Source organism: Mus caroli, unplaced genomic scaffold (genome assembly GCF_978045245.1).
Source record: "Mus caroli unplaced genomic scaffold, Mus_caroli_1 scaffold_12, whole genome shotgun sequence".
Classification (NCBI taxonomy): Eukaryota; Metazoa; Chordata; class Mammalia; order Rodentia; family Muridae; genus Mus; species Mus caroli.
This window is the reverse complement of record NW_028227267.1, coordinates 120,074,009-120,097,290: the sequence shown is the minus strand read 5'-3', so window position 1 is coordinate 120,097,290 and position 23,282 is coordinate 120,074,009. Positions and strand designations below refer to the sequence as shown.

Genomic DNA, 23,282 nt, shown 5'->3' with positions numbered 1-23,282 from the left:
GGTATTCTGTCATACGAAAAGAAGACAGAGTAAGATGGCTTACATCAGGTTAGAGAAGAGACATGGAGACAAGGAAGTTAGTTGGGTGATGTGTGAAGACATCAGTAAGAGTTGTCTGGTCACCAAAATACACCTAGAAGACATACCAGGCTGGAAGAGTCTACCTCAAGCTAGGCCTTTAGAACTGAGACAGGCAGTGCTGTATGAAGCCCAGGTTTGAAGGGCCTTGTCATGATAGCTCAAGGGCACAAGTATGGAGTAATTTGACCTTGTTGCTTTCAAGCTGTGCCTTCACCGGCCTGCTGTTGCCTGGCTAGTCATAGTGGCCAACCTGAGTTCCTGCCCTCAAGCATCCTAGGACCTTGAGTCTCTTGCCCAACACCAGCTTCCTCCCATCCCTGAACTCTGCCTGGGCTGCCTCCTCTTCCCAGGGCAAACCTCTCTTAGTAGCTACTTCAGATCCCAGCCAGAAAATCAATCCCACAAAGCTTTTTCTTAGGCTCTGAAACCTGAACATAACCTTTCCTGCACAGCCCTTGAAACCTATGCAGCGACACAGGTTTAGCCATTAGCCGAGGCACTGTGAGGTACAACTCTGGGCTTTTGCTGCCGTGATATCCCCAGCTGGTGGCCAAGTGCCTTATCTAGTCCTCATAAGTTGCTGCCTGGAAGATGAGGGGTCATAGATGTTAGCCTCTAGTTTAGGCTGCCTTGAGAGAACAGTGTGGACTGGGGTTTAAACAGCAAATATTTGCTTCTCAACATTCTAGAGGCAAGGAAATCCACAGTGAAGGCACCTGTGCATAGCGGTGCTCAGGAAGGACCTTCTTCCAGTTCAGGGACAGCCATCTTTCAGAGAAACCTCTGCATAACAAATGAAGTAAGGGGCCTATCTTTGTGACCTATTCGCCTTCTAAAGTCCTTACCTTTAACTCCGTAGGTTAGGAGTTGGGATGCCATTGCATGAGTTTGGGGAGCGAGACGAAAACATCCCACTTCTTACTCAGGAAGCAGAATGCATGCAGTGGTAACCAGAGGACTATGCTGGACCAGCAAGGACTGGATTTAGGGAAAGTAACAGTTAACTTCTGTCTCGGGTCTGTAGGTGACTGACTGGTGATCTCAGCTCTGAGGTGCCTGGGAGAAGAGAGCAAGAAGCTCTCCAGAACAGTTTAATGAGTTTCTGGCTTTGTGTGGGGTGATGTAGTCATCTTCTTTCCTGTCATATTTACAGCTATTTGCTTATGACCTCCCCCCCTGACTTGTAGGTCATTCTCACAACTTCTTACATAGCCCTGCAACTCTTCCACCCTTCCCCAGTAGGGCTTTTTTATTCTGGTCAGTGATGTATTTATATTTTAATCCCTTCCCCTTCTGTCTTCAGTTAGAAGATGCAATAGATGCCCAGCTTTGAACAAAGAAGTCTATGTGCTGATGGCCAAATTGTCACCTGTGTTTTCAGGTTCACTACAACATTGGCAAAAACCTGGCTGATCAAGGCAACCAAACAGCGGCCATCAAATATTACCGGGAAGCAGTCAGGTACACAGTTGTACGCATGGACCTTCCCTTTCTGAAATGCCTGTCGGTCTTGACTGATTTCTAAGTGTTAGCTGAAAACAACCGAACAGTGACAGACTGTGTGACTTTTCTCTCCATTTCCAGACTAAATCCCAAGTACGTTCATGCCATGAATAACCTTGGGAATATCTTAAAAGAAAGGAATGAGCTACAGGAAGCTGAAGAGCTGCTGTCGTTGGCTGTCCAAATACAGTAAGCATTTTTTTTTTCTTTTCTTAACATTCTGCCAAGAACAAAGAGTGAAATCTCTGGGTTTGGGCAATCATCTAATCCCCTCGTTTTCTTGTTTATCTTTTGTTTAAAAAAAAAATGTTTTTCTAGGCCAGACTTTGCAGCCGCATGGATGAATTTGGGCATAGTTCAGAACAGCCTGAAACGGTTTGAGGAGGCAGAGCAGAGCTACCGGACAGCGATTAAACACAGGCGGAAATACCCAGACTGCTACTACAACCTCGGGCGGCTGGTAAGGGCAGGCAGCCCCAGTTTCCCATCACAATACCCAGACTGCTACTACAACCTCGGGCGGCTGGTAAGGGCAGGCAGCCCCAGTTTCCCATCACCTAAAACAGAATGACCTTCTTAAACCCATCCAGCACTGTCCACATTATAAAAGTCCTCTATATGTGTTTATCTCATTTGAAAATAGTATTTGATTTCCTTGTATACACTGCTGAAGTTCTAATTAATGAGCCATACAAACTGAATGAGTCTAATTTATGAAAATCACAAAGGCAATAGATGAAATGAAGTTCTGTACATCCCTTCTGCCCTGGAAAACATGCATCAAGAATCTGTTTCTTGATAAACATTGATTTTTGTTGTTATTGTTGTTTTTAAAACATGAATTCAATAGAAACTAATATTTAAAAACAAACCTGTAACTTATTTTCTGAGCTTCCTTGTTCTCTTTCCCCAAGGGAACAGATCTCTTGCTTTGCAAGGGGACATCCTCCTGAAAAGGACGGTGTCAGGAATTAGTGTTTATCTAAAAGGGCCTTGCAGTTACTTAATGGGCATAGAAACTAAGGTGCTTGAATTGCTCTGTATTTCTGGTTCTTGACAAAATATTTAAGGTAATCTGATTGCTCTTAATTTTCATGGCAAAGAAAATAATGTGGCTCAAACAGCATAATTCTTTAAACAGGACTCATTACATTGACTAGGTGAAATCGGTAAGGGAAATACTTTGGATCTGTCTGAGCCAAAGCGGATTGTACATACAGAGATGGAACATCTAAAAGGAGTGTATAGCTTCACAAGTAGGTAGCATGTACAGGTAAAAAAAAAAAAAAAAAAAAATCTTGCTTATCCTCATTTGAAATACCCAAAGCATCTTTGCTTTGTGCATTCTTTGTGTAAACAAAACTAGTAGTTCCTCACATCAGTTATTCATCCAAATAATCATCTCATCTCCTATTTGATAATTCAGATGTTCCACAAAAAAATAATAAATATCCCCCAGCATGGCCCTGCCTCTGGTAATCATCCCTGTCTAGACTTTGACGACCCAGTCAAAGCAGAAGGGAAACCAAGAAAACATTGGGTGTTTGGATATTTTAATAGAAAGAATAGGCTTCCATTTTTACCATGACATGAATAACTTTGGCCTTTACCATGTTTGTTTCTGGAATGATGAGCCAAGATTTTGTTGACTGCACAAGTAGAATGAACAGAGGAAAAAAACCAAAATGGCCAGGCGCATGGCTGCAAAGAGAAAGACTGACTTTCTAATGCTGGACAAGTCACTTTAAGTGGACAGACATTGCTTGTATTATAAATTTTAGAATGAAGTAGTTTTCATTTAAAAAACAAAAACCTTGTTTTAGTTGTGATATATGTATGATAAGTATGATAGGACAACACCATCTCTAGGAATCTACTCCAGTGTCAAAAAGAGGTGTCACCTCCTGCAGGGCACAGTAGAGCAGAGACATCAACACCACTGATCCCAGGGAGCAGAGATTTGAATAAAGGACAGAAGCCTGAGATACCCTTGTCTCAATCAGCTGTCTCCAGGTTTACATTCAAAAATGGATACTTTAGCTGGGCAGTGGTGCGCACGCCTTCAATCCCAGCACTTGGGAGGCAGAGGCAGGCGGATTTCTGAGTTTGAGGCCAGCCTGGTCTTTAGAGTGAGTTCCAGGACAGCCAGGGCTACCCAGAGAAACCCTGTCTCAGAAAACAAAAAAAAAAAAAAAGAAGAAGAAGGAAAGAAAGGAAAAAAAAGTATATTTTATGATCTGTTTCGTACTTCTGTGCTGAAGCAGGTTTCTCCTAGAAACCAGAAGAAGCTCTTCTAAGGGTAAGCTGGGGTTGGGGGGGGGGGTCATTTGAAAACCCCATGACAGTGTGAGTAGGGACCAAAACTTCAGTCACATACAAAGCAGGGCGAATCCTCAAAATTAACAAAGGGAGGATGTGCTGGCTGGAGGGAGTAGATGTATTAACCTGAATCTATGCATGGAGGTGGAGTGACTGTTTGATGAGCCAGTTAAACTAGCAGTTAAATGACATTAGGCTGGTCCCTGTGAAGTCTTTGGTGTTTCCCCTTTTCTAGAGGTAGCTCCTTTCAGGTCACTGCCTGCCAAGCAAGTGCGCCCACCTGCAGCTTCAATTAAAGCTCAATTCTACAGTCATTGCTCCCTCACTACTCACTGCCTCTCACTGCTGTTGCTTGGGATTTGGAAAACAGAATATATGCTAAATGAACCCTATAGGAGTAGCTTCGAAAGCAAAGAACGCAGAACATAAAATATAAGCATGGATGGTGAGCTCCAGTCTTGGGCTGCATGATGCTTTCTTTGACTGTGACCATCATTCACAGTCCCAAAATGATGGAGACAGTGGTGTTGTTTACCCGTTGTGCTACCCAGATGTAGCGTTACCACAGGGCCCATTGGGTACTGTTGTTGCTCTCTGTTGTAGTTTAATTACCCAGCTTTTGCCCTTGACAACTTAAAAGCATCAAGGCTTAATCTCTGCACCTCAACCAGCCCATTTATATACCCATAAATAAAAGGAACTTAATAGCTTCAAGGTGTCTGTTTTAGAAGTTGCATTTTTATATTGGGAGATTAATATTTGCTTTGATTTATGGACTCTGGTAAGAAGAGGATATAATGCTCTTCTTATTCCTCTATATTATAATTCCTCGATAATGACAGAGGAAATGGGAAGAGTTGGATTATTAGGGACGTGGTGCTGGCCCTTGAGGGTGTCAGTGACCTGGAGGAGTGCTGGGGATTGTTGGCTGTGGTGTTAGTGACCTGGAGGAGTGCTGGGGACTGTTGGCTGTGCTGACAGTGACCTGGAGGAGTGCTGGGGAGTGTTGGCTGTGAAGAAGCTGGTCATTATCCAGTCGTGATGGGCTTTAGAAAAGCAAAAGCTGGCTAAGTATTTTAAATAGGGAAGGCTTAGCACAAGGAATTGGTCAGACAGTTGTGGAAATAACAAAAATGTAAATATAGGTTTGGGGGAAGCATGTGGATGGACAGAGAACTAACAAAAGACGTGGCTACCTTTTAGAGGAAGATGACTGCTTCCAGCCTCAGGACAGTAGAAAATGGGCTGGAGCCATTTTGAGACAACCAGTAGGAGAATGAGAGGTGCAGGAGAAGCATGGTCCTCTGCCCTGTCCTTCTGAGGCTGGGAGAAAGAGTCAGAGGGTAAAGGACCCATGATGGACTGGTAGGTTAATAACACCTCTACTCCCTGCTGAGTATTAAATTACCATCACTGTGGTTCTCTGCTTCCTTAAAGTGTGTGTAAAGGAAGAGTAGCCATGGAGACAAAATGAAAACTTGTTATCTGGTTCACCTTCAACAAAACAACAGTCAGAGTAATAGTGGGAACAAGTAGGAAACATCTGGAGGACTTGTGTTGTATAATGAATATACAGTGTCATCACTGACTCCATCCAAGTGACTGTGACCTGGAATACATGCTGGAGTGAACTGACTTAGACATCTGGTGCAGGGACCAAGTTTAATGTTTGGTATATGTAAACAGCTGTATTTATTTGAATTTTTACACTATTTCCTAATGGTTTCCTAAAGGGGAAAACATTGCAACCTGACAGTCTAAGCCTCGTGAGAAATTTGAGAAACTCTCTTTAACAAAAAAGATGTTTGTAAATGTTTGCATAATTCATTTGACCTCATGTCACCTACTTGTTGAATGGGACATAGAACAAGTTAAAATTTTTCTGTTGTCCAGTGGAAAATGTGCTTAATAAGCAGTCGGAAATTATAAGCTAAAGCTGCCATAGATTCCTGTCATAGGGACTTCATGCAGAGTTTAGGGATGGAGTATATTCAGATGAAATGTACCTTTGACCTGAGTTTAAGAGGGTCGGATCACCTGCTAAAGAATCCATCACAAGGTAGGGAAATTAAAGCATTTCCTGTACAAGCATGAGGACCCGAGTTCAGGTCCCCAGAACGCCATGTGGATACCAGGTGGGCATGATGACCATTGAGTTGGGGTTCCCAGAGAAAGCTAGCTAGTGGGAGTAGCCATTTTAGTGAGTTCTGGGGTTGATTGAGAGACCACGCCTCAGTGAAGAAAGTGAAAAGGCCATGGAAGATGATTCCTAGCATCCTTGGACCACCACATGCAGGTGCTCACATTGTGCACATATATCCATATACATGCAAAAAACATAAACACAAGCACACAAACATACCACACACACACACACAAATGGAAAAAGAAAAGAATCCATCACTTTGTCCCTCTGACTTTTGATGACTGTGCAGATTAGAGCTATCTGTTTTATATTGTTATGGATGTTAAATGAAATTTCCTGTCCAGAGAAAGCAAAGATGATGTTCTTCTTCCCACACAAGCCAAGCTGATCCAGACTGCTGAGGGATCTTATGTGACTAGATGGGTCTCCAAAAAAGTTTGCAAAAATATATCTGAATGGCTCATATTTGTATTTTGAGTTTAGATATTCATAAGAGGTTTCTAAAACATTCTTCGCAAGCAAATAGGCATATGGAGTGCATGTGTGCTCTTGCTTCCCTCCCACCCCAATCACTTCTGTGTGGGTAGCTGAGCCTATGTGTGTGCATGTGGAGGTCAAAGATCAACCTTGGGTACCTTCCTCTGTGGCTGTCCTTATGTTTTGAGGCAGGGTCTCACCATTTCAGACCTTGCCATTTCAACTAGGCTCACTGGCCAGTGAGCCTCCTGGGGTGCACCTGGAATAGAATCATCAGTGTTTCTCAGTAGCTTAAAGTGTGATGTCATATTTGTGGTCAGTACATAAAAGGTAATAATGTTCCTTAACGCAAGACCCAGGTCACCTAACACTACCTCTAGATCTCTAGATGTTTGGCCGAGCAAGTCACTCATTTCCCTCTTGTTTGGTTCCTTCTGTAAAGCTCGGATTGTGATGGCCTCTACTCATTGAGGTTGTGCATTTAAGTACACAGGTTGATAGGAAGTAAGGTAGTAGTTATTGTTTGTTCTGAGGGATTTTGTGTGTCTGTGTGATAATGTCATAGAAAGGGAACAAGGAGGAAGAGTTGGAATATTGACTCTTGGGGGGGGGGCTTTATTTTCAGTATGCAGATCTAAATCGCCACGTGGATGCATTGAACGCTTGGAGAAATGCCACCGTACTGAAGCCGGAGCACAGCCTGGCGTGGAACAACATGATCATACTTCTGGATAACACAGGTGCAGAGGAGAAGGAGATGATGAGAAGGTGTTCCACTATCCATCGTTCTGTGGGCTAACCAAGGCATGCAGACCAGTGTCATTCCCACAGGCTAGTCAGGGCGTGTTGCTGACCAATGTTAGTCCTAGAGTTTAAAAGATAAATAAGCTGGGTGTGGTGGTATGCAGCTTTGGTCCCAGCATTTGGCAGGGAGAGGCAGGCAAATCTCTGTGTTTGAGGCCCTCAGGATGACACAGAGAGACTCCAGGAAAAGAAAGAAGGGAGTGGGGAAGGAAGGGAGGGAGAAAGAATGAAAATAAATCTGGGTTAATTGATGTTAACAAAAATAACTTTTTCTAGAGACTGGGGAGATGGCTCAATCGGTAAAATGCTCACATTGCAGGCATGAGGCCACAAGTCACACCCTCCTCACCCACATAAAAGCCCAGGCACGGTGGTAGATACCATACAACCCCAACACTGGGAAATAGAGACAGGAGATCCCCTTACTAGCCAGCTAGATTAACCTAATTAATGAGCTCCAAGGTCAGTGAAAACCCTGTCCCTGACTTAAAAAAATCAATTGGATAACAATTGAAGAAGACATCTGATCCTGACTTCTAGCCGCAAGAGCACATGCAGTACCCTAGCACACATAATGATGCTAATGTCTTTCTAGAAAACGAAGTTTCCTCTAACCTACCTGAACATAATGTGATGAAAAGCATAATGTAATGAAAATTAGTGTTGAGTCATGGAGGAGTGGGTGTGATCAGGTCTCATTTATTCTGAGGCCCATCATTGAGCCACACTACCCTCCAGCATGCTGGAGACAGCGAGGTACACATAGGATCTGCTTTCAGGTCTATTCTGAGAGGAATGGATTCTTAGTTAAAATACAATGCTGATGATTAGATCTGATTTCTCAGCCCATAGTAGACCAGGTTCAACTGGTTTGGGGTGGGGTGGTGGGCCTTGTTACCCTTGTTGTGCTATCTTACGATACTGGAGATCAGTCCCAGGGCCTTGGATGTGGTAGGCAAGTTTTCTACCAAGTAGCCCTCTGCTGCCTTCTTTATAAAAACCCAACCATCCCTTTAAAAGCCTTGGTGGTACTTTGATAGAATCGAAAACTAGTAAACCATCTAAACTGTGTAGACAGGAGGTAGATGGCTTGTTTTCCAAAACATACAGAACATGTACTTGGCTGTAAGAATATTCAGAAGTTAGTGTTGCTTTGCCGTGCTTTATGTCCCACTTTGGATATAATTGGTATCTGGGAGAGAATTTAAACATGGTCTAAGATGTCTGTTAGTAGTGTACTGAGATGCCATCCCATGTCTCTTCCACCCACTAGGTTGTGGGCATGTCTCGTGTCTTCTCGTGTTCTCCTTGGGTCTTCTCAAGTAGTATTTTCAATACTGTGTATCATGCATTCAAGTCTTGCTCTAGAGAGAAGAAGACACAAGCACAGTATTGATTAGTTCATTTCTCCTCCCAGGTAACTTAGCCCAGGCTGAAGCTGTTGGAAGAGAGGCCCTGCAATTAATACCTAATGATCACTCCCTTATGTTCTCATTGGCAAACGTGCTGGGGAAATCCCAGAAATACAAGGTGGGTAAGCAGCAGGCTTTGATGTCCTGCAGTCAGTCGAGCAGCTGACAGGAGCCACGGTGTTTATGCCCAGTTCAGTGAAGGGTTAGGCCAGAGCAGGAGCACCAGGGAAGCTCTTGGTCAGATTCCTCTCCTGGTTACCTAACAGCTAGACCCAGTGTCCTTTCTCATGAGAAACCAGCTTGTTCCTTGTGGTGAGGGGTGAGAAGCCCAGGAAAAGTAACTAGGATGAGCTGCCAGTGCTGGGCTCCTGTGCTACATGGCTGGTGTCAAGATGACTTAGCACAGTGCCACCCTCCCAGGGCACTCTCCTCCTTTGCATGCAGTCTGACCTTGCACTTACAGCAGGGCAGGAGTACTAGGTTTGTCTGTGGGTTCTATCTTTTGCATTTTATAAACCTTAGTTTCTCCTCTGAATCACATGTCATCATCAAGGCCCTAGAGGCTTTTGACCAGTGAAAATCATAAGATCTTAACTCTGGCACTAAGATGTAGCTCAGTGATCGAAGGCTTGCCTAGAATGTATGGCACCTCCATACTCTTGCACAGACATGCACATGCAAACACACATGCACACTTCTTCCACTGAGGTTTTCAGAAGTAGTAAGTTGTTGTCTGGGCCTCACTCCCTATAGGTTCATGGGGCCAGTCACCCAACACTCTATTCTCTATATTCTCATTAATGCAGATTCCTCCCCAGGAGAATCAGCCCAGAGGTGGGCAAATCAGGGGTATTTATTTTTAAATGACATCCTGGGCACTTCACACAGACATATTTTGGGAACACTTGGAGAAGCAGTCCCACAGCCTTTGGATGAAGAAATATTTCAGGATTGTGGTCTGATAGATGAGTTATTACTCAAAATATTATTTTTATTAATATTGTATATGAATATTTTATTCTGAATAACTTTATTTCAGAGTTATAATACCTATGTTTAATTTTGAACACTCTGGGGCCGTGGATGCAATTCAAGGATAAACAGTAGCAATTAATTATTATTCTCCTTTAAAGAACCCTACTACCACATTAATCAATACCTCTCTCATACCATTTCTTTATATTCATTAGATATCATTATTGGTTTAACTTTCTATAAACTATTTTATGCATTTCTATCATTTCTGAATATTGGTGAATTTAGGTTTTACTACACATTTTTAATTCTAGCTTTTGTCCTTAAAAAAAATGGCTTTTTGAGATGTTTCATTTTATTTTTTTATACCTCTACATGGGGGAAGGGTGGGTTAGCAAGAATGAATCAGGAGACTCAGTCCTCCATTGACCCGGCTACCTACAGCAAGTCTTCAAGATGCTGATTCTGTGATCATTGTATTGATTTTTCTATCATCTTGCAGTCTATAAAGTGCAATTTCTATTATGGGAATTGAGCCCAGGGTTCATTTGGCTTCCTGTTCACATTGTCCCCCCCCCCCACCACCCCATAAGTAGAAAATACTCCATGTAACAGAATGGTACAATAGGTTGCACATCTGTACACATTTTCATCCTAATGGGCAAGGCCAGAGTGCTGAGCCTATGATAAGGAAACAAGATGAAATCTGAAATAAGGAGCTCATTTTGAGCTCTTAGGCAACTAGCAGCAGGGAGCATGATGGGACTTTTCCAGCCAGGGGTTCAGCCAGCCTAGTCCAGCCATGGAGCCAGCATCTCATACTTTATTTTTTTTAAGTTAAGGGTTTAGATTGTAAACATTTGTATAGCTTTTCTGTCACAATAGGAGGAGAATATCTTTTGTTCTTAACCTGCAAGGTGCCCTGTCCAGCCTGTTGACTACATGTTGACAGAGCCCTGGACAGATCAGTAGGGAGATAGGGAAATGGTGGAAATAGAGTCTCACAGGATTAGTAGGCTTCTCTTCTAGCCCAGGGATTGGGAGTGGTGTGTGTGTGTCTGTGTGTGTGTGTGTGTCTGTGTGTGTGTCTGTCTGTCTGTCTGGGGCGAGAGGCTGATGTAAGGTATCTTCCTCAGTCACTGGCTATCTTACTTTTTGAATCTGAGCTGGATCTGGAGCTGAGTGACTTCAGCCAATTTGACTATCAGGAGAAATCCAGTGATGCTCCTGCCTCTGCCTCTCCAACGCGACACCGTTGTTTACGTGGGTGCTGGGATACAGATTCAGGGCCTCATGCTTGCAGTTGTGAAATGACCAAATGAATTTCTCATCAGTATCAGGATGCAGGCTTCAGCAGCCTGCTAGTAGCTTGAGTGTACAGAAAATGTGTCTACTATATTGAGTGTCCCTAGTGCTCAGTTAAGAGCTCTAGAACCTAACAGCAGTCACTCACTGGTCCATTATTCAGTTTGTCCTTGTATAAAGTGAAGATAGCAGTCTGCCTGGCTTCTGGCAGTATGATAGGAGAACATGCATGAGGGTGGAATTTGCATCTACTGAATGGTAAATACATGCATACAAAATGATGTTAGCTTAATGATCATTAAATGAACCTCTGTTGAACACTTTTTTTTTAATTTATTTTTTAATTAGGTATTTTCCTCGTTTACATTTTCAATGCTATCCCAAAAGTCCCCCATACCCACCCCCCCAATCCCCTACCCACCCACTCCCCCTTTTTGGCCCTGGGGTTCCCCTGTACTGGGGCATATAAAGTTTGCAAGTCCAATGGGCCTCTCTTTCCAGTGATGGCCGACTAGGCCATCTTTTGTTACATATGCAGCTAGAGACAAGAGCTCCGGGGTACTGGTTAGTTCATATTGTTGTTCCACCTATAGGGTTGCAGTTTCCTTTAGCTCCTTGGGTAATTTCTCTAGCTCCTCCATTGGGGGCCGTGTGATCCATCCAATAGCTGACTGTGATCATCCACTTCTGTGTTTGCTAGGCCCCGGCATAGTCTCACAAGAGACAGCTATATCTGGGTCCTTTCAGCAAAATCTTGTTAGTGTATGCAATGGTGTCAGCGTTTGGAAGCTGATTATGGGATGGATCCCTGCATATGGCAATCACTAGATGGTCCATCCTTTCCTCACAGCTCCAAATTTTGTCTCTGTAACTCCTTCCATGGGTGTTTTGTTCCCATTTCTAGGAAGGGGCAAAGTGTCCACACTTTGGTCTTCGTTCTTCTTGAATTTCATGCGTTTAGCAAATTGTATCTTATATCTTGGGTATCCTAAGTTTCTGGGCTAATATCCACTTATCAGTGAGTACATATTGTGCGAGTTCCTTTGTGATTGGGTTACCTCACTCAGGATGATACCCTCCAGGTCCATCCATTTGCCTAAGAATTTAAACCCATTAAAATTTATGTTGCTTTCCAGTTCAGGGCTAATGTGGGAGAGCCAAGGTGATGTTCCCAGCCATCCCTTTCTGCATTGCTCATTCACTGCGTTGGGGTTTGAGGGCATGTCCCAGTGAGAGAGTAGTTTCCCAAACTCTGGTCATGTGTGCCGCACTGTTAAGAACTCCTTTGTTTCTCATATAGGTTCTGCCCAATTTATTTGCTTTGCTTTGTTTATTCATTTATATGTTATTTAAGAGACTGAGTCTTGCTATATTTTGTTATATAACACAGGTTGGCACTCTTCCATCCTCTTGCCTCAGCCTCCCAAGTCCCTGGGAGCATAGTACATCCAGTTGATGCTTCTCTTTACGTAAATATTTATTAAATTTCTTTTTATTTTATGACTGTGCACCACATGTGTGCATTGCCGAGGGAGGCCAGAAAAAGACATCATATCCCTTGAGGCTGGAGTAACACATGGTTGTCTGAAGCCATGTGAGTGTTGGGAAATCAATCTGGGTTCTTTGGAAAAGCAACTAGTATGTTGGAATGCAGATCTCCAGCCCTTTGAGTATATTTTGAACACAAATAAATGTGTTTTAAAATGTCATTATCAGAAAAATAGGGTAGCTAAGAAGTGAAAGTTTTACTCAGTCTCAGCTACTTAACTATCCCAGGCATAGGATCTGAGCCTGGGGTTACCCTCTTTAAAGGGAGATTGGCCCATGGTAGAGGGTATGAGCCACAAACCACCAGTTGCACAGACTTCGACCTGAGTGAATTGAAAGGAAGGTATCTTCTTGTGCTTGGTTTCAACTGCACATTAGACTGTCTCCCTTCCCTTCCCTGAGTCATGGCCCTTAGGGCATCCCATCTGAGGGCACAGGCTTAGTCTTAATGACAGGCTGCTGCTGTGACATTTTGTCTTCCAGGTACTCTCAACCCAGATCTCCACTTGTTCTAAAGACCCAAATTGCAGGACCATTTCCGGCTCTAAACCTTTGTTAATTGCTGTGTTTATTGTACTTCAGAAGAGAGTGTATTACTTTTCCTTTGTGTTGATAAACAAAATCTCCAAACTTTGGTTTAGGTTGATGGTTCTACATCTTGCTGGAGCTGGGATGTAAAACTGGCTCATCAATGACATCCTGTATATCGGATTGATGGCTTTATTCAAACCCTTTTAAATAATACTTCTGCACGACCAGGTTTTCTCTGAGCTATGTGGGTTCAGAGTTGTCCACCTAGACACCCAGCCTATTTCCCAGGACACCCATGGTCTATTCCATAGCAAAGAAACTGCTGTTCTTGCACTTTAGAAAATGCAGAGGCAGAGAGGCAGAAAGCCTACTCAGAGAAGCCAAAATTATCCCCAGTCTAGCATCATGGGTTGTATAAGCTCAGCATTTGGTGCCAGTTGCAGTGAGCTTGGCTCTACATGTGGGAGACATGCATTGTGGCCTAGGCTTATGTTAGTAGAGAGGTTGGACATCTATCTCTGGGCATCATGGTAGAAAATGACATCTAGGCTCAGTCTGGTAGAAAACCACATCACCCTGCTTCATGGTGACCTCACTGCAACTAAGGACAACTTAGAGGAAATGTAAATCTGTACAAAAATCATCCCATGCTCTCCAAGGGTCACAGTCATGCACAGTATTGGACAGCTCCCATCCTAAGTGGCCATTTCTTCCTCATTCTCTTTGCTAATTGCTGGGATGCATTTGCTAATCATCTGGGATGCAAGGGTGTTCTGGGTTTCTGAAGAGAATGAACGGCTTGTACCCCTACCTGAGAGTCTGCAGTAAGGCCTTCACTTCAGGTTGGGCATGCTGCCCTTGTGGGTGTCCTTGACAGCTTGGTGCTTTCCTTGTCTGTGCCCTTCCCTCAATGCACACTAAATCAAGTCATCTGATATAGGTTGTGAAATCCCAGCTACTTGTGAGGTAGAGCTTACAGGCTTTGCCATCCCCTCTCTCTGGCCACCACTGTGTTCTGCCACCCCCTGCCACCTTCCATGTTAGCTTCTTTAGCCTCTTCTGAGCAGGGCTGTTTCTGGAAAGGATTTGGTGATACAAAACAATGATGCTAGAAAGTAAGATGATTGGTTTTGCTTCGTGCATAATACCTTCTTCTGCATGTATTTTGTTTCATAGGAGTCTGAAGCTTTATTCCTCAAGGCAATTAAAGCAAATCCAAATGTTGCAAGTTACCATGGTAATTTGGGTAAGAAAATTTTCCATTTGAATTGTATTGAAATTTTGATATTATATACACAAGCACACACACACATATATATATACATATACACACACGTCATTCATATACATGAATATAATATATTGGTATATATTATATGAATATATATAATATATTATAATATATAATCTTTTGCAGAAGTAACGTTTAAAAGGTAACCTGTACTGACCCTGTCTCATGATTTTTTTTTAATGGGCTAGTGATACAGCTCAGTGTAGAGTGCTTACCCAGCATACACATTCATGTTCTTGTACCTCATGAAAAACATTCCTTATATACAAATCAGGTTTAGGATGCTGAAGGCTCGCTTTATTGTAACTATCATCTTACAGCCTCATTCTTAGGTTAGAGCCCCTAGTTCTGCCTAGAAACACAGCTGTTATTTCACTAAAAGATTTATGGACATCTTTATTTAAAATAAATGGTTGTGGTTATAGAAACAGCTCAGCAGTTAAAAACACTGGATGTTCTTGCAGAGGACCCAGATTTGGTTCCTAGGATCTACATGGAGGCTCACAACCATCTGTAACTTTAGTTCCAGAGGATCTGACATCTCCTAGTCTCCATGCACACCAGGCACTGCATGCAGGTGGTATACATATGTACAGGAAGGCAAAATAGTCATAAAAAATAAATCTTTAAAAAAATAAAATAAGTTGTGGGCCTTTCTAAAAAAGGGAATAAAATAATAAAGGACTGGACTTTGGCATAGCCCAAGCTCAGTACACTGCTGACTAGCTAGAAGTTTCACAGCAGCACTGAACAGTCTTGTGCCCTTTCTTGTAATAACATTTCTGGAAACACGTGAATCCCATCTAACAATAAGAAGAAACTCATGAGTAATAGGCAGGGCCCAGGGTACATTCCCCAGGGTGTGCAATTACAATAAATAAAGCTTTCAGTACAAACAATATTTTTTTAAACAGTGATTTCTGTAAAGGCTCTGCAATGGTTCTTTGTGCATGTGTTTGGGAATCCTGCAAGTTAGTCAGAAGCACTTCCAACTAAATTCATCTCCTGCTATTTCAGCTGTGCTTTATCATCGCTGGGGACATCTTGACTCAGCCAAGAAACACTATGAGATCTCCTTGCAGCTTGACCCTGTGGCAGTAGGCACCAAGGAGAATTACAGTCTTCTGAGAAGAAAGCTAGAACAAACGCAGAAGAAAGATGTCTGATCTTCCCTCTAATGTTTTGAGTTTGTGAGTGTGTGCATGAAGCCTCTGTTCAGATTGTGTGCTTACGTTTAGTCATTTAAAAGCCTCAGACATTTATTTTATTCTATTGTTATTTTTTCCTATGAAAACAATAACATGCAAAAAGATTATAGCACCAGCAATACACTCTTGAATGCTTGATAGGATTTTTGCATTGAAATTGTATTTTTTCACACAACTCAAATGTAATTCTAAAATCTCAAAAAAAAGAAACCTTTTTTTAAAAACTAAACAGAAAAACATATTATTTTGAATGAATTTTGATTGTGTTAAACTGCATTTAGGATGTGATTATCATGATGAGATGGAGTGACTTAGACATGCCTCCTACAATTTACATAGCCATCTACCGTATCTGTATATTAGCATGTTTATTTAATGACAAGAAAGAGTAAATCAAGATTTGGGTTTTTTTTTTAAGTCTCTTTGCAACAGTGTAACTTGAAGTTTGTAAGAAAATTATTTATTCACATTTTTGTGTTGAACAGGATAAGTAATTGAAGAAGGGAAAATTTTAATGTCTATATATTTATCTATATATTTTTTTCATAGGAAGGTATGGACTCCCATGCTTTTTTGATATGTATATTATTCACCAATGTGTGTGATGTTAGTATGCAGGATAATATTCTACTGTTAGTAGAGTACCCCTGACATACTTTAGGCAACCTAACATCCTGGTCTCTGTTCTGTCCATTGTTCAGAGGGCTACCTATGTGTATATGCTGTGTTTTCATGTTTTAGTTGTAAAGTGGGTTTCCATCTCACATGATAAAATCACAGACATTACTCTATCCAGAAAATGCAAAAAGATTAATTCTTTTTCACAAGAAGTCATAGCTCTGGATTGTGTGCTGTTCTTACAAACTGGGTTTGTTTTTCCTTTTCACATTAGAGCTCAACAATTTGTTTACTTAGTTTGTTCTTTATATACTGTTGACCTAATAATTTATGTAATCGCTGTCATTTCTTATGCAGTAAAATTATCACACAAACTGTCACGAAACTGTCTTGGCTTCTTTTTAGTTGGATGTTTTTGTCCCCCTCTCGCCCCTAGAGTTTGTTCTTTTCTAGTATACAAGTAAAACTGGTTTGCAGTTTCAGGGCCCACTGTCCATTCCTTTCCCACTGCTGAGACAAGACACCTGAGTAACAGGATAAAGGTGGAGGGGCTTATTTTAGGGTGGATTCAGGGTACAGGCTGTTGCAGCAGGGAAGGCATGGTGGCAGGAGTATGAGCAGCCGTTGTAATGTATCCATAGTCAGGACACAGAGCAATGCTTGCCACTGCCCTGCATCCATTCTCCTTCCATTCTCTCTGCAGGTCCCCTGCCTGTGGGTTGCTGCCACTCACACCTATGCAGGCTCTTACCACCTCTCTCATACCTCTGAAAACACCCTTATGCATACATAGGTGGGCCTAAAGTCAGTCAAGTTTACAACAAAAATCATCATAGGCCCATTTTATAGGATTCTGTTATGAAGTTATTGATGTTCAAATAATGAGATCAATGACAGATCCGTATTGATAGATTTGATTCTGTGTACTAAATTTTAGAGTAAAACTTTCACTTTTAATTAAAAGCAAGTGGAAGAATCAGTGTGCAGACAGGAACCAGGCCTGGTGGTGTGTATATAATCCCATCAACTTGGGAGGGTCACCAATTCAAGGCCTGCTTAGGTTATAGAATGAATTCAAGACCACATTGGGCAGCTAAGCGAGACCTTGTCTCAAAGTTAGTCAGGGTTTTCTAGAGAAAAAGAACAGGAGGGGGTGGAGAAGGAGGAGGAGGCAGGGAGAGAGAGAATAAAAAGGCTATTGGATTGATTTACACTGCACTTTCTAGGTTGTCCAACAAGAACTATCTTTACAATAGCTGGTTCTCAGTAATCCCAATCTGACGCTGAAGGCCAGGAGAATTCCCCCAGATAGCCACTGGTCTAAAGCCCACATCATAAAGCTAAAGAAACTGAAAGGAAAGCAGCATCAGTGGCAGCCACGTAGTAGATGGACTCAACAGCCAGGTGCAAAGGCAAGCAAGTGGGAAAAAAAATGTTAACTTTGCAGTTCCTTGCACCTGGGCTGCGGCAGGACCCTGAGGCCCACGTTTAAGATGGGTCTTCTCTCTTCAGGTGGCCTGGTCAAGACAGCCTCTCACAGGTGTACTCACAGGTTTGCCTTTTGGTTGGTTCCAGAGCCAGTCAAGTTGATGACCCAGAAGGAATCCTTAGGTTATAGTGATGTCTGTATATTGTAGACCTCAACCTGACAGTACAGACCAAAAGAAACGGAAATGCCTACACTCACTTTCCAGGGACAGAGCTGTATGTATACAGTGTACTTGTAGACCAGTGGTTATAATTTGTAGTAGTTGAAATATATCATCAAAGACGGTGCTACATTTCAAACATTTCTTTGAATGATCCCAATCAGCAACTTAACAGTTTTTATGGGGGTGTATTATTAATCTTTCTGTAGGGCCTAACTTGGCAGAAATAGTTTTTTTGTTGTTGTTTTGTTTTGTTTCAATGCTACTTGGTTTTTTGAGAGCAAAGAAAAATATTTCTTCTAAAAGCTCCTTCGCCCCCCCACCCCTTTCCTACTGATAAACTCTGGAGTCCAATAAAGATGTGTGCATCTGGTCCCCTAAACTCTAGCTGCTTTGTCTGTCAGGCTTCCCTCTGCAGCTGTTTTCTTTTCAGAGAAAATAGTCATTTAGCTGGATAATATTTCAGAAAGCATTTCATGGCTGCAGATTTTAGAAGTCTGTCATGTAAGCTTTTTTTTTTTTTTTCGTTTATTCCTGTCTTCAGAGAACTTTGGTATGTTTCATAGTGATCCTAAGACTAAAATTAGGCTGGCTTCCACTAACTTCTCTTCTTACCTAATAGTATGTGTGTGTGTGTGTGTGTGTGTGTGTGTGTGTGTGTCTGTGTGTGTCTGTGTGTGTATCTATGTGTATTTTGAGACAGAGTCTTTCTATACGGCCCAGCTAGCCTCAAACTCATGATCCTCTGCCTCAGCTTCCAAAGAAGCTGGGATTGCAAGCATGTGCCACCACACCTGGCTAATAGTTTTTTTAGTTTAATGTTTTGATTGTTAATGACAGATGGGGCAGCATTTAAACATGGGGAAGTCTGATCACAGTCCTTCACTTCACTTCCTTGGGTTTGGGTCTCATTTCAGCTGTGTTGCTGTAAGCTTTCTACTTGGTCACTCAGATTTGTTTGCGCTTTCGTGCATGCTTAAGTTCTTTTAGGTTTCATCCCATTAGGCACAGTCACACATCCCTGCATAGGGCTTTCTGGTTTTGAGTCTTGTATTACCTAGTGTGTTCATTGCATAGGGTTTCAAATTACTGACTTGAATGTATATATAGAAGATTAAGCACAGCATCAAAACTTTGGACATCTTTGGATCATATTCTTGATCAACCTGCTTGGACCCAGATAGACACATCTTGATACTCCTGCTGTAACATCCTAGGTAATTTGTTTACATTATTCTCCCCATTTTTCAAGTTTAAAGTGGGCCATAAGACTTTTTTTTATAAGATGAGAACCTCAGTGGACACTGAAATAAATTACCAATGTTAGACTGGGTTTTTAAAAGAGCAGCTGTGACAAAGGAGAGCTAACATTAGTAAATATGTCTGTTCCCTCATTCATTCAGTAAAAAGTAAGTGTCTGCTGTATTAATCATGTCTATATTGCTGTGATAAGAACACGATGGCCATGGCAACTTACAGAAGAAAGCTCATTTGGATTTATGGTCCCAGATGGAGTCTATTATGGCAGAGCAGACATTTGGTGGCAGAGCAGAAGCTGAGGGCTCACATCTCCAATGGCAAGCACAAAGCAGAGAAAGCCACTGGGCATGGTGAAAGCCATGAAACCTTAGCCTTCAGGCAGTAATATACCTCCTTGATCAAGTCCAAACTTCTTAAATTTACCCAATATTCAAACATTTGTGCCTATGGATAACATTGAAACTGCCATACCTACTATGTGTTAGAGTAACTAATTTCCCATGTTGTGGCTTCCAGATTGAGAGTTGTATCTGTGTAGACTGTGGCTATACCTCAGTGGTAGAGTGGGTAACCTAACATGCACTTGGTCCTAGGATTGAGCCCCAACACCATAAGAACTAACATTTAAAAAAAAAATTGTAGCTGTGTTCACTGTACATTTCTTTTGGGCAGTGTGCCTCTAGAGTACAGTAAGACACAAATATATGTGCCAGTCTAGAGATTTTAGTTATTTATTGCATCTAATTATTGCAGTCAGGTTAATTTTTAACATCATTGGAGACCCACAAAGGCTGTAGTCTCTCTGCTTTCACGGAGGCTTTCTGGGGTGGACAACTCAGACACCTGTCAGAAAATTGGACTCAGCATGCCTCTCAAGATCACAGGATTAGCAAGCGGCCAGAGCGAGCGGATGAGTCTTCTTGATGGATTAATCAGAGCTACTCATAATAAATGTTGAAAGAATGTTGATTAGAAAATCATCCTTTGTTTGGGTTTTTGTCCCAAATGAATTAATTGATTCAGGCAAAGAGCAGCAGTGAATAAAACCATTAGCTGGGAGGCAAGTCTAGAAAGCTGAGCTCACTGCTGACTGGGATCAATACGTGACTCCCACTGTGAGACCATGTGAGTTACATAAACACCTAGAAGAATTCTAAAATAAATAGTTCCACCTGAATCTAAGCAAAAATTGCACGAGTCCTGAGTTTAAATTAAAAACTACAGATGATGTTGAATTTGTTATGATATAATGTAAGGACTTTAGATTTTTTAAGGAAGATATACAATGCTGGATGTGGAGATACACGGCAGGAGGATGGTGAGCTTGAGGTCACACTGGACTACATAGCAAGTTCTAAGTCAACCTAAGCTACTTAGTGACATCTAGTAAAGGGAGTGAGGAAGGAGAATAGGTCTCCTGGTGGCAGGCATGGGGATATCCCAACATCTCTGAGCCTGTTCCAATTCAAGGCCGACCTAGATTTCCTTGGGAGCTTACCAGGTCTGTGGGGCTACTCAGCCTGGTTCTTGCCTTCCTGTTCCATCACCCCTACCTGGTGGGGATGAGAAAACAAAGTTTGTCAATGGAGAGAAATGTTTGTCAGGACTATCTTTGGAAATGTAATTTGCCATACACATCTGCAATAGTGTTTATCCACTTCTGGACTACCCTTTGGTCAGAATCATAACAAAGGCTATGCTAAATACCCTGCCTAGCAAGTGTCATGCCATTGGAGCATTCCCTCACTGTTACACTTGCACCAACTGATTGACATCAGGAAACATGCCATTCCTTTCCCCAACTTGGTCCCATACACAGCACTAAACTTCAAATGATATCACAGACTTCCACTTTTATATATTCTGGTTACCTCCAACTTTAAAATTCTAAATTTCCAACCCATTTGTGGTAACTTGTGATAGCAGCTCTACAAAGGTAACTCAGTAGCAAACTCTCAGTAACACCACTGTGAGATTAGGCAATCAGAGTGTGAGACTTCTCTCTCACCAATGGGATGAGACTCAGTCATCACCTACGCCTGGAATAATGAATGGGAGCCATCTTGGCCCTAGTGTGCTTAATAGCTTAGTTTGGGTCTTGGTGCACCCATTTTACAAAAAGAATTGCCTTGTTGAGATACTTGGACTTTGTTAAGGTGAGGGGTTTTGTTTTCTGTTTGTTTTTATGAGATGCTGAGATGATTCTTTGCGTCTACCAAGCTTTCATTAGTAAAATGGGAAATAAAACTTTTCACAGAAGTCTGAGGAAGTTTAAGTAATACATAGACATAAGAGCAAAACACATTTTAAAAAATTCTAAAAACATTCTGATAAAGTATGTATGGAGGGCTGGAGAGATGGCTCAGCAGTTAAAAGCTTCCACTGCTCTTCCAGAGGTTCTGAGTTCAATTCCCAGTAACCACATGGTGGCTCACAACCATCTGTAATGGGATCTGATACCCTCTCGTGATGATCTGAAGATAGTGACAGTATACTCATATACACTAGTTAGATAGATAGATAGATAGATAGATAGATAGATAGATAGATAAAGTAGTTGCATGGTAGAATTTACTTTTCAGCAAACAAGGTGATAAGGTTGGAAGAACTTTGGAACAAGACCATGAATCTCAGGGTCAGCTTTCTTGCTTGTGTGGTGGTTTGAATGAAAATGACCCCCATAGACTCAGAGTGGCATTATTGGAGGTGGCCCTTGTTGGAAGATGTGTGTCACAGGGGCTGGGCTTTCAGTATATCTTTCTCTTCCTACTGTCTGCTTATCTGGATGTATAACTCTCGGCTACCTAACATCATGTCTGCTTTCATGCTGCCATGCTTTTCACCATGACAATAATGGACTAAACTCTAAAATATAAGCCAGCTCTGGTTAGATGTTTCCTTTATAAGAGTTGCTGTGGTCATGGTGTCTCTTCACAGCGATAGAAACCCTAAGACACCATAAGTCATTATTTTTAAAGGTTCAGTGACTATCAAAGACAGATGAATCTGATCTCACCATATTTACCTGGAACCTGGGGTTATTTGCTTATTTACTTTGTGCCCCAGTTGCTTCCAATAAATACAATGGGACCACTACTGCTTTTCTTGATTTCTCCACTGTAAAATGAGATTGTGGTAAAGGAGTAACTTCAAGCATTCTTAGACCCTTAACCTTCTTCGTCAACGATTTAGTTTTGTAAATTAGCTTGCCGCATTATGAGTGGCTCTGAGACTTTCCTACCTACTGCTTTGACTGCTCTTCTCTCCACGCCTCCTTCCCTCATCCCTGCCCATCTTTGATGTCATGTGTATCCTATTACTCCCCATTTCTCCCCTTCCTAGGCCCTCCTTTAAGACCCCATTTTCCTTCTCATGGTCTTCTTTCTATAAAGTTGGTGGTTTATAAATGTGATAATTGTTCAGGTTTCTTGTAGACTTGGACATCTATTTAAAATACAACCACTTCAGCATCATTTGATGCTATGTGAAAACCAAGAATATAACACGATTTCAAGTACTCCACATACACAAAGTCAAAGGGATGGGAAATGATGAAAGGAAGAGCAGTAGTCATATAGTTAATTTGGGTCTCTATGAGGAGACAATGGGCCTCTCGTCTCACCATCTCTGTGACATTGCTTTCACATCCCGATAGGGACATATAGAACTCTCCGCTACCTCTCCAGCATCACGCCTGCCTGCATTCTGCCATAGGAACATCCTTCCATGATAAAGATCTCTAGAGAAAACGTTGCCCTCAGCTTTTGGTTCTCATACATCTTATGTCCTAAGGGTAGGATATAGGGGAAAGCTAGTTCTTCCATTAGCTCCTAAACAAGTTTTATTTTAAAAAGAGTTGGTAAGTAGGCAGAATTGCTTCAGCTACCTGTATCCCATAGGGATATGTACGAGCTGATGCGATGCCTTAATCTGTCCTGTGCAGCCTTCCTCAGATCTGAGTTTAGCATCACCTCAGTGTCTATGTGAAGGGGTGAGTCTCTCTGAAGTAGTGAATCTTAGGCGTGTTTGGGTCTAACATGGAGTCAAAGCATGTGTGATATAGAGCTGAACCTGGTGGGAGCAGTCGAGCCCCTGTCTGGTGGTGGGAGTGGTGGTGGGGAGCTTGCTTACTTGCATTTTGGAGGAAAGTGGCTT

General features: G+C 42.0%; 2 protein-coding genes across 9 annotated transcripts in view; one reads left to right on the top strand and one right to left on the bottom strand.

The window, feature by feature from the left end:
- The window catches only part of Tmtc4 (transmembrane O-mannosyltransferase targeting cadherins 4), a 63,738-nt gene extending 47,116 nt beyond the window's left edge, over positions 1 to 16,622 (top strand). For 4 of the 8 annotated variants that reach the window (XM_021182605.3, XM_021182603.3, XM_029468861.2 and 1 more), the window contains exons 12-18: positions 1,463 to 1,542; positions 1,666 to 1,773; positions 1,903 to 2,044; positions 7,152 to 7,266; positions 8,748 to 8,860; positions 14,278 to 14,347; positions 15,410 to 16,622. In XM_021182605.3, coding sequence (XP_021038264.1) covers positions 1,463 to 1,542; positions 1,666 to 1,773; positions 1,903 to 2,044; positions 7,152 to 7,266; positions 8,748 to 8,860; positions 14,278 to 14,347; positions 15,410 to 15,558 — 777 coding nt within the window. In that variant the 3' untranslated portion in view covers positions 15,559 to 16,622. Of the gene's footprint in view, positions 1 to 1,462; positions 1,543 to 1,665; positions 1,774 to 1,902; positions 2,111 to 7,151; positions 7,267 to 8,747; positions 8,861 to 14,277; positions 14,348 to 15,409 lie in introns of all 8 variants that reach the window. The other 4 variants (XM_029468858.2, XM_029468857.2, XM_029468860.2 and 1 more) reach the window with 1 other exon arrangement.
- The window catches only part of Pcca (propionyl-CoA carboxylase subunit alpha), a 411,727-nt gene continuing 396,445 nt past the window's right edge, over positions 8,001 to 23,282 (bottom strand). Inside the window, exon 23 of the mRNA XM_085828899.1 lies at positions 8,001 to 8,694. Coding sequence (XP_085685025.1) covers positions 8,683 to 8,694 — 12 coding nt within the window. The 3' untranslated portion in view covers positions 8,001 to 8,682. The remainder of the gene's footprint in view (positions 8,695 to 23,282) is intronic.